We start from the raw sequence: 16,130 nt of genomic DNA on the forward strand, positions 1-16,130 counted from the left end.
TGGGAGATAGGAGTCTCATAGACTTACTTGCCCGGGCTGGCTTTGAGCCATGATTCTCAGATCTTAGCCTCCTGAGTAGCTAGGATTACAGGTGTAAGCCACCGGAACCTGGATTAACATTACCAGCTTTAAGCTAGACTTGGAGGGTTTGCTGAAGTTTTTGAGCACCAATAGCAAGCAAGCCTAATAACCAGAGTCCTGAGTTCAGACTGTGTATCAATTTTTTAATGTTATCAATTTTAATAGAATGGAAGTCTTTCCTTTTCTTGATATCTATATGTTGTCTAAGAAATGTTAAAGGATTACCCATATAATGAGCAAATGTATTATCTAATCATTTAAAATGATTTTTTTAGTATTTGACAGTAGTAAAACCACTTAATTCCCCTGAATAAAAGAAAGTATGTATAGCTATCATCATAGAAACCACTGAACACAATATCACTTAAGGAGTTGAAAACTTTTTATATAAGTGTAATAGATATTTAAAACTGATATTTTTGTCCCAAACAACTATTTTGTTCCATGCCAACTGAAAGCAAGATAAAAGACTACATCATTGCCTCTATTTCTCACATCTTCTTTAGGCTGAGTTCTGACTCTCCTCTTATCACCGTGTATTCCAGGAAGGAGAGAACTAATTGATGTTTACAAGGTAAACTAGTTGCCAAGTAAATATGCAGCAGGCTTGCGGCTAGACAGATCTCCCAGAGGCAGCAATGACTAGACTATACTAAGGATCCACCTGGACCAAGCCTTTGAAAAGTAATAGTGTGATCACCTGTGACCACCATCTCTGACAACCTGAACATAACTGCTGCTTAACAATTAAGTACCACCTCTCCCCTGTCCCAAATTAGTTCTCTCTTCAAACAAATGTGTTTCTTCTTCAGTGTATCCAACAGTGTAACAAAATCGCCTTTCTCTGGCCTTCATGGTTATTTGTCCCATTACTTGGCATATTGTGGCAAATGGCTACATGTGACAGTCCTAATGTGGGGCTTTTGGTTAAGAATGTTAATATTTATTCTTCTTTTCTCAAAAAAATGTTCTGATAACTTATTAAATATTTTACTTCTAACTTCCAGAGGAAGAAGGAAGAAATATAGTCTTTTTTATATTAGTACTCCAGCTTGAATGTAGGATATTTCATTTTTTTTTTGTTTCTATTTCTCAAAGTTGTTACTCTACCATTTGAACCTTACCTCCACTTACAAATTTTTGCTTATTAATTGGAGATAAGTGTTTCAGAGTCTTCCATGTCTAGACAAGCATTGAAACATAATCCTCAGACCTCAGCCTCCAGAGAGCTAGAATTACAGGCTTCAGTCATTGACGGTTAGAGAAATATAGTTTCTTTAATAAACACCATGCTTAAAGTGCATTCAGAAGGAAAATACAAAGGGAAAGACTGTAGATCATAAAGTGGCTTCTCTGGCAAATAAACCAGGGAAATTTAGGACATAAACAAGACAAATCAATGGCAATGTGAACATTTCAAAAACGTTCTTTCATAAAAGCTAAGCTTAAAAATGAAGTAATTCCTTCAAGCTAAATATGAGAAGCCATGAAATATCTTTTAGCTAATAGAACTTGCTATTTCATTTTTCTTCATTTTTAAATGATTTTTATTGTAAAAATACTGTACAGTTTAGGCTTACAGTTATATGACTAAGGTAATGAGTAGATTTCCTATAAAGCATTGTTACCCTCCTCCTTTGTTTTCCCCTACCATCCCTTTCCTCCCCCCTCCCCAACTCCACTCCCCCCCTCAAGTTGTAAAGCTCATCTTCATAGTCTTGTATATCTCATTGTTAAAATGGCTCAACCTGTTTCCTTATTTCAGCATTTTGTTATTTCCCTTCCACTCTTCAAATTAGAAAAATGTATACAAGATGCAAGGCACTGGCATCAAATACAGTGTAAAACAGGGGTTATATCATGGGGGAAGAATATAGAAAAGGAATAATAAAATCACATTGTACATTTAAAAACAGTAGCATGCAAGAAAAAAAAAAAACAGTTGTGTCCCTATCTTGGGATTTATTTCACATAACATCATCTTATATGGTCATATGTACATAGTTTTTGACTTTTTCTGCTTGTCCTAGACCTATACTAGTTATTGAAGATAAGGGAAACCATGGGACCTTGTTTCATTGTGCCTGGATTACTTCACTTAATATAATTATTCCCAAGTCTTTTCATTTCCTAACAAATGGGGTGTGGTGTTATTCTTTCTGATGGAGGAACAGAATTCATCTATATCTATATATCTATATCTATATCTATATCACATTTTCTTAATCCATTCATCTACTGAGGGGCATCTGGGTTGGTTCCATATTTTAGCTATGATAAATAATGCTGTGATAAACATAGTTTGCTGATAGCTTTAGCATAGCCTTCTTTGTGATCGTTTGGGTAAATGCCCAAAAGTGGGATTGCTTGGGTCATAGAGGAGCTCTATGCTTAATCTTTTGAGGAACCTAAATACTGCTTTCCAAAGTGGTTGAAAAAGTTTACACTCCCACCAACAATCCAGTAGTGTTCCCTTTTGGCCACATCCCCTCCAGCATCAGATTTCTTGATTATAGCCATTCTAACTGGGGTGAGGTGGACTCTCAATGTTGTTTTGATTTGCATTTCTTTTATGACTAAAGAAGTTGAGGGGCTGGGAAGGTGGCTCAGTGGTAGAGCGCTTGCCTTGCATGCATGAGGCCCTGGGTTCAATTCCTCAGCACCACATAAGCAAAAAGAAAAAGCCGAAAATGGCGCTGTGGTTCAAGTGGTAGAGCACTAGCCTTGAGCTGAAGAGCTGAGGGACAGCACCCAGGCCCAGAGTTCAGGCCCCGCGACCAGAGCCAAAAAAAAAAAAAAAAGAGGGCTGGGAAGGTGGCTCAGTGGTAGAGCACTTGCCTTGCATGCTCAAGGCCCTGGGTTCGATTCCTCAGCACCACATAAGCAAAAAGAAAAAAGCCGGAAGTGGCGCTGTGGCTCAAGTGGTAGAGCGCTAGCCTTGAGCTGAAGAGCTGAGGGACAGCGCTCAGGCCCAGAGTTCAGGCCCCCACGACCGGACCCCCCCCCCCCCCCCCCCCCCCCCCCCCCCCGCCAAAAAAAAAAGAAGTTGAGCATTTCTTCATGTGTCTATTGGTCATTCTTATTTCCCCTTCAGAGAAGTCTCTCTTTAAGTCTTTAGCCCACTTATTTATTGGGCAGTTTTTTCTCTGAGGATTTGTTGTAGAGGGATTTAGTTTTTTGAGTTCTAAATATATTTTAGATATGAGACCCTTGTCTGTTATATAGCTAGTGAATCTCTTCTCTCAGTCCTTAGGGTTTCTATTGATCTTGCCATGCAGAAACTCTGCAGTTTTATGCAATCCCATTTGTCCAACTTTTCTTTGATTGGTTGTGTTTCTGGGTCTTTATTAAGAAAATTTCATCCTATGCCAAGGAAACCTAGAGTTCCTCCTACTCCTTCCTGTAATGTTTTCAGGGTGTCTGCTTTGACATCATGTTCTTTGAGCCCTTTGGAGTTGATTCTGGTACAGGGTGATATATATAAAAGGATCTAGCTTTAGTTTTCTACAGGTGTTTAACCAATTTTGCCAGTACCATTTACTGAAGAGGCTATATTTCTTCCATTCTATTTTTTTAACCCCCTTATCAAAGATTAGGTGGCCATATGTCTGTGGGTTCATTTCTGGGCTTTCAATTTCATTCCATTGTTCCTGAGGTCCCTGCTTGTGTCAGTACCAAGCTGTTTTGATTACTATGACTTTGTAGTAGAGTTTGAAGTTTGGTATTGGTATTCCTCCAGCACAATTCTTTCTGCTAATGATTGTTTTGTTATTCAGGGTTTTCTATTGTTCCATATGAATTTTGGGGTTGCTTTCTTCTATTTCATTGAAGAATGAGGTTCGAATATTGATAGATAACGCATTGAATTTGTAGATAGCCATTGGAAGTATCGCCATTTTCACGATGTTAATCCTCCCAATCCAGGAGCATGGGAAGTTTTTCCACTTCCCAAATACTGCCTCAATTTCCCTTTTTAGGTTTTTAAAGTTTTCATCGTAGAAGACCTTAGGACTTCTACTTTTTTTAATATGTTTTTTTTTTTTATTGTGAAAATACTGTACAGAGGTGTTACTGTTACATGAGCAAGGTAATGAGAGTACATTTCTTATCCAGCATTGTTGCCTCCTCCTTGGTTTTTCCCCTACCATCACTTCCCTCCCACCTCCAGAACTACACTCCACATCCCATCCCCCTCACCTCTACCCCCACCTAAACTGTAAAGTTTGTTTTTCAACATAGTGCCTTGTACATCTCATCATTACAATGGGTCAGCCTGTATCTCTATTTAAACATTTTGTTTCGTTTCTTCCCTTCCCATCCCCAAATTATACCACATCATTGGGGTGTGGGCAGTCAACATACAAAGCAACAAAAAAATCACATGGCATCTTATAAATACTTTAGAAACAATAGCAAGAAAGAAAAAAAATCACTTTTCTTGAAATGTGATATTCAACTATTTCAAAATATTCAAAAACTTTGCAAAATAATAACTTTGTTGGAAATTATTTAGCTCTCTGTTAATATCTATAATAATCAAGGTGCCAGTTGCTGACACCAGGAGGCTGAGATCCAGAGGATCTGAATATCTGAAGCCATCCAGAAGAGAAAAATTCTGTGAGATTGTGTAAACAATAATCATCAAAAGTCAAGGCTGGAGGAATGACTCTAGTCGTAGAATGAATTCAATTTTCTAGTTCCAACCACAATATTTTTTGAAAAAATCTATAACAAAATCATTTTATTTGGGTAAGGAAAAGAGCAATAATAGTATTTTAGTGTGGAGTTTAAAATATTTAGCCATATAAAGAATACTTAAATGTATTACAATCACCATTTATTAGAAATAAAGTTTAGTAATTTGTGATTCTCTTCCTCAATTTCACCAAAACACTATTATATTCTGTCATATAGTAGAATCTTCTAGTGGGCAAATGATATTCAATATAATTATTCTGCAAGGAAAATAAATGACACACTGGGCAATATATGTTATTGATAGCTTTTGTAAAGCTATATAATGTAAGCATAATGGAGCACAGAATGATAAGGTATTTAGCTTAATATAAATGAAACTTTATGTCATAAGTAAAAAGTATGGCCAGTTGCTTTTGGAAATGTGTTTGGGTAGATGTTTACTGTTGCTGTAAGACATTAAACAGGATTATTTTAAATTGTAACCATTTATCCAGATGGATTTATAACAAATCTTATCTTAAATGTCATAGAAAATTAATAAGAAACTAGTTAGATTGAAATGTAATTTGGTAAAGAACATGTAGTCATTATTTAGATTGCTTATAATAAAGATATTTTAATGAATTTATTTTTCTTTTTACAATTGCATAGGAGTATGAGTTTGAAGAAAAAACATAATTATTAAGGAGTATAGCAAGTGTTAACTTGGCCTAAATACAGAATTAAGCTAGATAACCATTTTTTAATAGTAGGGTTGTGCCGGGTGCCAGTGGCTCGTGCTTGTAATCCTAGCTACTCAGGAGGCTGAGATCTGAGGATCACGGTTCAAAGCCAGCCCGGGCAGAAAAGTCCATGAGACTCTTACCTCCAATAAACCACTAGAAAACCGGAAGTGGCACTGTGGCTCAGGTGGTAGAGCACTCGCTTTGAGCTGAAGAGTGCAGGGACAGCGCCCAAGCCCAGAGTTCAAGCCCCACGACCAACCCCCCCACCAAAAAAATAGTAGGATTGTACGTGTACTTTGCTCTTGAAGCATCACAAACTCAGATTTGAGGCTATTGAAGATGGTTTTTATGTCAACTGCTACAGTTCCCCCCCTCCAGAAAGTCTCATTTTACTGCTCAGAAGACCAATAAGCACAAACTAAACCCACATATAAATGTCAACCAATCAGGAATGAGAAATTAAACCCTTATTTACATAAAACTGATTAATCAATTGAGCACATTTATCTGTTTAGATAAGCATATTGTCATGAGAAACTGCAAAAGGAGAATCTTCAGAAATGACCCTTGGCAAAAGATATACAATTGTTAGCTGGGTACTGGTGGCTCAAGACTGTAATCCTACCTACTCACGAGGCTGAGATCTGAGGATCATGGTTGGAAGCCAGCTTGGGCAGAAAAATCCATGAGATTCTAGTCTCCAATAAACTATTCAGAAAAGGCTGGAAGTGGCATTGTGGCTCAAGTGGTAGAGTGCTAGTCTTGAGCCCAAAGAGGCTCCGAGATAGCACCTAGGCACTGAGATAGCACCTAGGCCCTGAGCTCAAACCCCAGGGCCTGCGAAATAAAAAACAAACCCACAAATACAATTGTTGGTTATTACTGTTTTCCCGTAAGTGCTTTTCTAGAATTCACCTACAATTATTTGCTAAATAACAAACAGAGAATAAACTAAGATATTATTGGTTTACATATGTTAGGTGTAAATTGTCTTTCTGGTAATTCAGTATCCTAACAATTATAATTGTCGAATATTATATGCAAAATTCACAGTGGTTAAAATGCTTCATATAATTTTTAGTCTTAGCAATAGCTTTCCAATTTTGAAATCAAAGAATATGATGTTCTCAATAATACATATTATTGCAACATTTGGTGATTCTGTATGTCATAAACTCAAGACTAGTTATAATTGAGGACATTATTGATATGTATTTTATACACATAAAGATATTCAACAATTGGCTGAGAGTTACACATAGAGTTCATATACATGAATACCTTTCAGTTATTTCATTAAATAATGTAATATGGCCAATCATTGCTTCTAATCACAATGCCTAACTAGTTGAGAGACTTGGAAAAAGTCAATGAAATGTAGATCCTTTGTGTAATCACACTCATATAAGATCTCAACATTTGACAAACGTCATAAAAAAATTAGTACTTCAACCTTCACATCCATATATATTATCTATATACATTATCCAAATGTATCAGATACGGTGCATTGTTTTCCACTATTAATTTGTGACACAAGTAATAAAGGAGAAAGGCAATATATATACTTAAGAGGGAGGGGGTAACAACTTTGACAAGAAATGTACTCACTATGTTACTTATGTAACTGTAACCCATCTGTACATCACCTTGACAATAAAATTAAAGTAAAATAAAAAACGAGTACCATTGTTCTACCAAGTGCCAGTAGATAACACTTGTAATCCTAGTTACTCAGGGGACTGAAATCTGAGAATTGTGGTTCAAAGGCAGCCCACATAGTACCAGAATTGTCTAAGACTCTTATCTCCAATTAGCCATAAAAAGCCAGAAATAGAACTGTGATTCAAATGGTAAAGCACTAGTCTTGAGCAAAACAATTCAAAGACAGTGCCCACATTACACACACACACACACACACACACACACACACACACACATATGTTCCAATGCCTGACTGAATTAGAAGTTCTAGAATTTCAGATATGTGAGAGACTTAATAAAATGGGGCATGTTGTACTAACTAAATTCTTCTTTTGAGATAAAAGAGGAACTAATATCTAGATGCTTTATATTACTTATCAGAGATGACAAGTAATTATTTAGCAAGTTAGATATGGCCTCTAGACCATAATTATGTCACACTTTTATGTTTTTTTTCTTATTCATAAAGTTACAAAGTAGTGCCAGGCACCAGTGGCACACACCTGTTATGATAGTTCCTTAGGAGGCTCATATCTGAGGATCGGAGTTCAAAGCCAGCCCAGGCAGGAAAGTCCCTGAGATTCTTAGCTCCAATAAACCACTCAGAAAACCGGAAGTGGCACTGTGGCTCAGGTGGTAGAGTGCTAATCTTGAGCTGAATAGCTGAGAGACAGCATCCAGGCCCAGAGTTCAAGCCCCACAACCGAGAAAAAAAGAAAAAGAAGAAAAGTTACAAAGTAATGAGAGATACTTAGAAAGCAAGGACTTAGAAAAATAACAAATTCTGAATATATTTCTGACTACAAATATGTACTGAGGAATGAGGTAAACAATTAGGAAGCCTATAGAAAAACTAGCTTAGAATAGTTCATAAAATCATTTAAGGACATAGCTTAGACTTCAACAGTCTAAAAAATATGAAATACTAAGTTCCAGTACTTTTATGACTAATCAGTATGCTATTGCCTCAATGGCTTAAGTTTTTCGTTTCATTTGACATTTTCAGTTGACATTTTCCCATACTCCTTTGTGAAACTACTTTAAAATAATTTTTAAATGTTATGTGAAAAGAAAAATGAAAGGATCATTCAAGATGATTTCTATAGTCAAGGAAACTTTAGAACTCTTACTAGAAATAAGTAACAAGTATTGATCTAACCACATAAATCTGCTTTATTAAAAAGAAAGTTAGCAGCTATAATGCAGAGGCATACTGAAGCTTGTTTTAAATAACAGAAAAAGAACTAGAAAATATATCTCAAAACTTTTATTATATTAAAAAAGAAATATGTTCATAGACAGTTGTTGGAAAACATAATTTCTACTACTTTATACAATGTGTTTCATATAGTTCAAGGCAATAAAGCCTCAAGAAGAAAGCTACCTTAAATTTATTCTACTGTAACAGTGGTCCAAATAGAATTTAAGATTAACCTGAAACACTTAGTTCTATCGTGAGATTGAAATGTGTTTATCCAGTATATATGAAATTCATATGTGATTTACATGCACTGTACATGGCATATCTTGGGATAAAAACTCTGTTTAGCAGCACAAATACCATAACTTTGAACTTACATTTTTGAGATAAATATATGTAATAATTTCACATATGAAAGCCATTTTAGTTTGCTTTAAATAAACACAAATATTTAGAAATCCCTGGAGGGCAGTCTTTCATAATTCATTTGAACAAAATATGTCCCATAGATGAAGAGGAGGAGAATGCAGTAAAATAGATGTTTAATGTATACTGTACATTATTAAGAAGACTGAAGTATAGGGTTGGTAAGGGACATACAGGTGAGAATATTGAAAGGGGTGACATTGATCAAAATATATTCATAAACTGCTTCAATACATGGCAACTCCCTTGTACAAGATAATATATATACATATACACACACACACACACACACACATATATATATATGTATATATATATATATATATATATATCTCACAGTGTAAAAAAAAAAACACACACAAGTATCCTTTTTATTCTTTAGTAAGATAGCAGACATACAGAGAAGTATACCAGGAAAATAATACTGTGTGAATCTTCACATGCTGAGTTTGTCTTCATTATTATGATAGAATATCAGCAATCTCAACATGTTCAGAATTATAGTTGGTATTTCTGAAACACATGAAATATTTTCTGTAAAAATTAGGTATTTTAGGGGGCTTGGAAGGTGGCTTGGGTGAAGAGTGCTGGCCTTACATGCATGAGGCCCTGCATTCTATTCCTCAGCACCACATAAACAGAAAAAGCTGGAAGTGGTCCTGTGACTCAAGTGATAGAGTGCTGGCTTTAAGGTGAAGAGCTGAGGGACAGCGTCCAGGCCCAGAGTTCAGACCCCATGACCGACAAAAAATAAAATAAAATAAATATGGTATTTTAGCTTTATAGATATTTGAAAAAATATCTATTAGAAAATATATCTTCCTGGGAAAAAAGTATTGAATGAAACAGCATTATCGTTCTTCACTCTCAGTAAGCCCTGGGGTGGTATGTTTTTGGGAAAGGAAATGAAAGAAGAAATGCACAAAATGTTCTCAGAGAAGCTCAAAGAACCAACCTAAGAAAATCTGATAGTTGTTTTCATTATATATGCCACATCCAGTGAGATGTGGCACCTGTTCAAAGTCTAATTCTGCCATTATAATGTATTGTTCATTTTAATAAACAACAAAACAGTTGAGTCCATTTGTGAATAAGAACAGTTGATCTATGTAAGTTATTACCCCACTAAATAAAGTTCAAAACTATGAATGTATCTTTCTAGCATTATTTATATATTTTTATATTTTATTGTTATTGTAAAGGTGAGGTACAGAGGGATGACAGTTATATAAGTCAGGAAATAAATACATTTTTTGAACAGTGTTACCCCTTCCCTCCCTTTCTATTGGTTTTTCCCTCTCTCACCCAAGTTGTAGATTTCATTTTCAAAAGTGTATAATATCACTGCTACATTTGTTCAATCTTTATTACACTGTTTCTGTGCTCTCGCCTTACACTCCCCAAAACACATAGACATACAAGACAAAAGGTACAGAATAAAAAGCAGCAACAAAGGAGAAAAACAAAATAACAAAAAAGCCTCTTGCTTTTATTTCTTGGGGTTCATTTTGATATTTATAAAACACATACACTATGCTATTGAGCTTTGATGATATTCTTTCAATAATATCCTCCTTTATTCTCACTGTGTAACTGTCGAGAGTCCTATATAATTTACCATGTCCATACATTCCCTATGACCTAGCAATTCCACTCACGGGTATTTATTCAGTAGAACACAAACAAGGACACACTAAACCTCTCAGACCAACCATGTTCATTACAGCATTATTTACCATAGTCAAGATATGCAATCAACCTAGATGCCCCTCAGTGGATGAATAGATCAAGAAAATGTGGTATCTATACACAATGAAATTCTACCATTCTATAAGGAAATAGAAAGCCTTAGAAAAAATTGTATTAAACGAAGTAATCCAGACCCTGAAAAAACATAGGTTGCATGTTTTCCCACATTTGTTGTAACTAGAATGTGTACACAATCTACAGGTAAACACACTGGGTAGTATGGAATATATCTTTCAAGAAAATAATCATCTGTTGTCTTACTACAAATCACTACTATGTACTCAGAGTCATAACCACCTTTAATGCATAAATAAAATTGAAAGTCTTTGGATCAAAAATAACAGTGAGATGGCAGAAGTTAAATATTGTTTTTTCAATGAGATGTATTTTAAGTGATATAATCTGATTTATTGATGGGACTGAGTACAAATTTTATGCACAATATTTGGAAAAGCAATTAAGTCAGAACATACAGAGAATAAATAGAAAATTGTAGAGTCAGCACTGGTGTCTCAATCCTGTAATCCTAGTTACTTAGGAGGCTGAGAACTGAAAATCATGGATCAATGCCAGCCCAGGCAGGAAAGTCCTTGAGAATCTTAGAGCAAACACTTAGGGATACAGCCTCCAGGCCCTGAGTTCAAGCCCCAAGACTGACAGTAAGTAAGAAAGAAACAAGCACACAAATAGAAATTGTGCTGAAGTTTTATAAAGCAGCATATAAAAACAAAGTATCAGTAGAGAATGACTATAAGGAGTAACCAGATGGTGAAAATGGCTTTGAAACATCTCTTTAAAAATATTTAATTTTAAACTTTTACTCTAAATTTTTTTATGAAAGTAACATTAGTTTTACTTTTATAAGTACATATAACAATTATTTGAAGTATTCATCTCTTACCTTCTATTCTTGGACTTTCTTGACTTTTTTCCTGCTGGAATTAAAAAAAGAAGTAGTCAAAATCTTTAATATAATAATAATCAATACAATTAATCATTACAAAACTGAAGCAAAATGTATGTATATATATATTTATATATGAAATTTTATAATGTTCTTTTAGCCTTTAAAATATACTTAAGCAACATCTCCTACTGGTATAATTATTTTTATAATAAGCCTATACCTTACATAAATATGGGTTTATAAATAGAAAAATGGAGCCGGGCACTGGTGGCTCACACCTGTAATCCTAGCTACTCAGGAGGCTGAGATCTGAGGATCGCGGTTCAAAGCCAGCCCAGGCAGGAAAGACCGTGAGACTCCTATCTCCAATAAACCACCAGAAAACCGGAAGTGGCACTGTAGCTCAAGTGGTAGAGCACTGGACTTGAGCTGAAGAGCTGAGGGACAGCATCCAGGCCCAGAGTTCAAGCTCCCCGACCGACAAAAATAAAAATTAATTAATTAATTAAAAAAATAAATAGATAAATGGTTTATGAACTATCACATCTGTATTTAGGACTCTCAAATGCCCATGGCCATTCATTTTACTTTAAACAGATACTGAAATTATGTGTTCACAATATCCTTTTAACAGGTTTTTAAAAAATTATTTATTGAAAAAGAGATGAAGAGGGAGGTTCCAATTACACAAGTAAATTTATGAGTACATTCTTTTTTTGAACACTGTAACCAGCTCCCTTATTTTCTCCAACTTTCCCCTCCCCACTCCTCTACACCCCAAGTTGTGAAGTTCATTTCTGATATAATGTCTAGTGAATATCTTTGCTGCATTAGTTCATCCTTTGTCACGCTGTTTCTGTGATTCTCTTTCCCTTCCATGGATCAGATAAACATATACAACACAAAGGGTAAACAAACCAAAACAGAAAAAAATGAAATAACGAATACAGGGCATGGTAAGAACCTCTTGTTTCCAATTCTTGGAGTTCGTTTCAATGTGCTTCATTATATATGGCCCTAGGCACTTAGCAATTCGGCTATTGTGATCCTCTGCTAAAAACATCATAGACATATTCTAATTATTAAAAATGAGGGAAATCATGCAACCAACATTTCTTAGGGCCTAGCTTGTTTTGCTTAATATAATTTTTTCCAGGCCTTTCCATTTCCTTACCATAGGACAATGTCATTCTTTCTGATGGAAGCATAGAACTCCATTGTGTGTGTGAATACATATATATATATATATATATATATATAATATACATATATATCACATGTATATATCATATGATATATATGATATATATCAATATCATATTTATGTATATATATCACATGTATGTTATATACATGTGATATATATATGTATATATGATATATATACATATATATCATAGCTATGTTAAATAATGTTGCAATGAACGTAGTTGTGCCGGTAGCTTTAGTATAGCCTTGTTTGTGTTCATTTGGGTAAATGCTCAGGTGTGGGATTGCTGAGTCATAGAGGAGCTCTATGTTTAGTTTTTTGAGGAACCTCCATACTGCATTCCAGAGTGGTTACACTCTGACCCACAGTGCAGTAGATTTCCCTTTTGACCACATCGTCTGAATCTGTTACTATTGTATTTCTTGACAATGATCATTCTAGCTGGGGTAATTTCTAGCTGGGGTTTGCTATTGATATTAAGAGGTACGGAGGCATTTATCAAGTCTTTCTTATATTTGTTCTGTTTCTTGGTCTTTATTAATGAAGTTTTGACCTTTGCCAAGGTACCCTAGAGTTTTCCCTATTCTGTCCTGTAAAATTTTCCTGGTATCTGATCTTATATTGAGGTGTTTGATCCATTTGGAATTGACTCTGATGGAAGGTGATATATAAATTATCATCAATTCTCTATAAGTCTATAGCCAAATTCTGTCAGCATCATTTGTACAAGAGGCTGTCTTTCTTCCACCCTGTTTTTGTTGTTGTTCTTGTTCTTGTTGTTGTTCCATTATAAAAGATTAGATGGTCATAGGTCTGTGGAATTGGTCCTCAGGCCTGCTCGTGTGCCAGTACTAAGCTGTTTTTATTACTCTGGCTTTGTAATAGAGTTGAAAGTTGGTATAGATATTCCTCCAGCACTGTTCTTCCTGCTAAGGATTGTTCTTGGTATTAGGATCTTCTATTATTCCATATGAATTTTTTATTGTTCCTTCTATTTCATTAAAAAAAAGATGTTGAGATATTGATGAGTATTGTATTGAATTTTTAGATATCTACTTGCATTATAGCCATTTTCACTATTTTAATGCTCCCAATCCAGGAGCATAGAAGTATTTTTCCACTTTCTTAAATCTAATTTCTTTTTTCAGATTTTCAAAGTTTTCATTATAGAGGTACTTCATATCTTTGGTCCACTAATTCCTAGGTGATTGTTTTAAGACTATTACAAAAGAACTTTTTTTCCTGCTTTTAGCTTTGCTCTTCTCATTGTTAGCATACAGAAAAACTATTGATATTTATGGATTAACTTTATACCCTGTTAATTTCTTAAAGTTTCACATTAACTTGTGTAACTTCAGAATGGAGTCTGTGGAGTCCTTTGAATACAAGATCATGTCATCTATAAAAGTGAGAGTTTTACTTCTTTCTCTATTTGGATCCCTTTTATATTTGCCTGTTGCCTTATTGCCCTAACTAGAAATTCCAATACTATTTTGAAAAAAAAAATGGAGAGAGCAAACATTCTTGTCTCATTCCTATTTTTAGAGGAAATGGCTTTAACTTTTCACCATTAAGTTTAATAGTAGATATAGGTTTGTCATATACAGCCTTTATTATACTAAATAATGTTCCATGGATTCTTATTTTCTCCAGAGCTTTCATCAGAAAGGGATGTTGGATCTTGTCAAATGCTTGTTCTGCATCTGTGGTGATAACCATGTGTTTTTTTTGTCCTTGCTCTTACTGATGTGTTGAATTACATTAATTGACTTGTGTATACTGAACCAGCTTTGTCTCTCTGGAAAGAATCTTTTTTGACTATGGTGTATAATTTTGTTGATGAGTTATTGAAGTTGGCTGGCCAGTTTTACTGAGATGTGCGGCATAGATTTTCATCAAAGCTATTTGTCTTTGATGGGTCCCTATCTGGTTTGGGGATGAGGGTTTGCTGACTTCATAGAATTAGTTTGGTAGTGAATTTTCACTGTCAATTTCATTGAAGTTGATGAGTATTGAGGTGAGTTCTCCCTTAAAGGCTTTATAGAATTTGGACCATCTTGACCTTGGCTTTTTTGAATAGAAAGTCTCTTATTGCTATTTCTTTTTCATTACTTAAATGAGTTGTTTAGTTGGTTTAAATCTTCTTTGTTTGGTTTGTATAAAATAATATTTGCTAGAAATTCTTCCATTTTTTTCCAGATCTCAAAATTGTTAGCATAAAGGTATTCCCTTATAATGTTCTGAACCTTGCTTGTATATGTCATGATGTTTCCATTCTCATTTCTGATTTTATTTATTTCAATATGTTCTATTTTTGGTATGATTTGTTAAGGGTCTGTCAATTTTGTTAATTTTGTCAAAGAACCAACTTTTTGCTTTGTTGATTTTTTTATGGTTTGTTTGGACTCTTAATTCATTTAATTCTGATCTAATTTTAATTATTTGTTTCTGTCTACTGGATTGGAGTTTGGGTTATTGCTCTTTTTCAAGGAGCTTAAGGTATATCATTAAATTTTTGGTCTGAGATTTCTTCAATTTGCTGATGTAGGTATCCAGATCTACACATTTTCCTCTGAGTATTGCCTTTGCTGTGTACCAGAAGAGAGTGTATTTTGTGTTTTCATTTTTGTTAAATTTCATAAATGTTTGAATTTCCATTCTGATGCCTTCAATAGCCCACTGGTGACTCAACAATGTGTTGTTCAGTTCCCAAGCATTACAGGATTTCTATGGTGGATGTTGAAGTTGAGGTCTAATTTTATTCCAGTGTATTCTGAAAGAATGCAGGGAACAATTTCAGTATTTCTGAATTTGCACAGATTTGCTTTGGCCTAAGATGTGGTCTATTCTGTAGAAAGTTCCATGTGCTACTGAGAAGAACATATATTCTGATATTACTGAGTAAAATATTCTGCAGACGTCTGTCAAGTCTTGTTGGTCTATGAAATTGTTTAGTTCTGAAGTTTCTCTGTGGAGTTTTTGCTGTGTGGTCTTATTCAGAGGAGGCAGTTTTGTGTTAACGTCACCAACAATCAATGCATTTGTATCTCTATATGTTTTTAGGGTAAGTAGTGTTTGTTTGATGACATTTTGGATTGTTATATCCTCCCATAGGCAAGATCTAGTTATTAGTATATAACGACCTTCTTTGTCTCTTCTTACTAATTTTAATTTGAAATCTATTTTATCTGATAGTAGGATTACAACTCCAGCCTGTTAATGGGGACCGTTTTCTGGTTGGTTTTCTATTTGTAGAACATCTTTGAGTAGTTTCTGTAATGCTGGTTTGGTGGAGATATATTCCAATTTTTCCTTGCTGTGGAAAATTTTTATTTGTACCTTAGTTATGAAGGAAAGTTTAGCTGGGTACACTATTTTGGGTTGATTTTTGTTTTGGGTCATGTTATACCTAATTCTGGGCTGTCCTTG

At 34.8% G+C, this 16,130-nt stretch overlaps 1 protein-coding gene across 3 annotated transcripts in view; it reads right to left on the minus strand.

Moving 5' to 3' along the window:
* Window positions 1-16,130, minus strand: part of Fstl5 (follistatin like 5) — a 718,855-nt gene that overhangs the window by 643,687 nt on the left and 59,038 nt on the right. For 2 of the 3 annotated variants that reach the window (XM_042668419.1, XM_042668418.1), the window contains exon 2: window positions 11,486-11,516. In XM_042668419.1, the coding sequence (XP_042524353.1) occupies window positions 11,486-11,516 (31 nt within the window). Of the gene's footprint in view, window positions 1-11,485; window positions 11,520-16,130 lie in introns of all 3 variants that reach the window. The other variant, XM_042668417.1, reaches the window with a different exon arrangement.

Source organism: Dipodomys spectabilis, unplaced genomic scaffold, assembly GCF_019054845.1.
Source record: "Dipodomys spectabilis isolate Male_0828 unplaced genomic scaffold, ASM1905484v1 ptg000436l, whole genome shotgun sequence".
Classification (NCBI taxonomy): Eukaryota; Metazoa; Chordata; class Mammalia; order Rodentia; family Heteromyidae; genus Dipodomys; species Dipodomys spectabilis.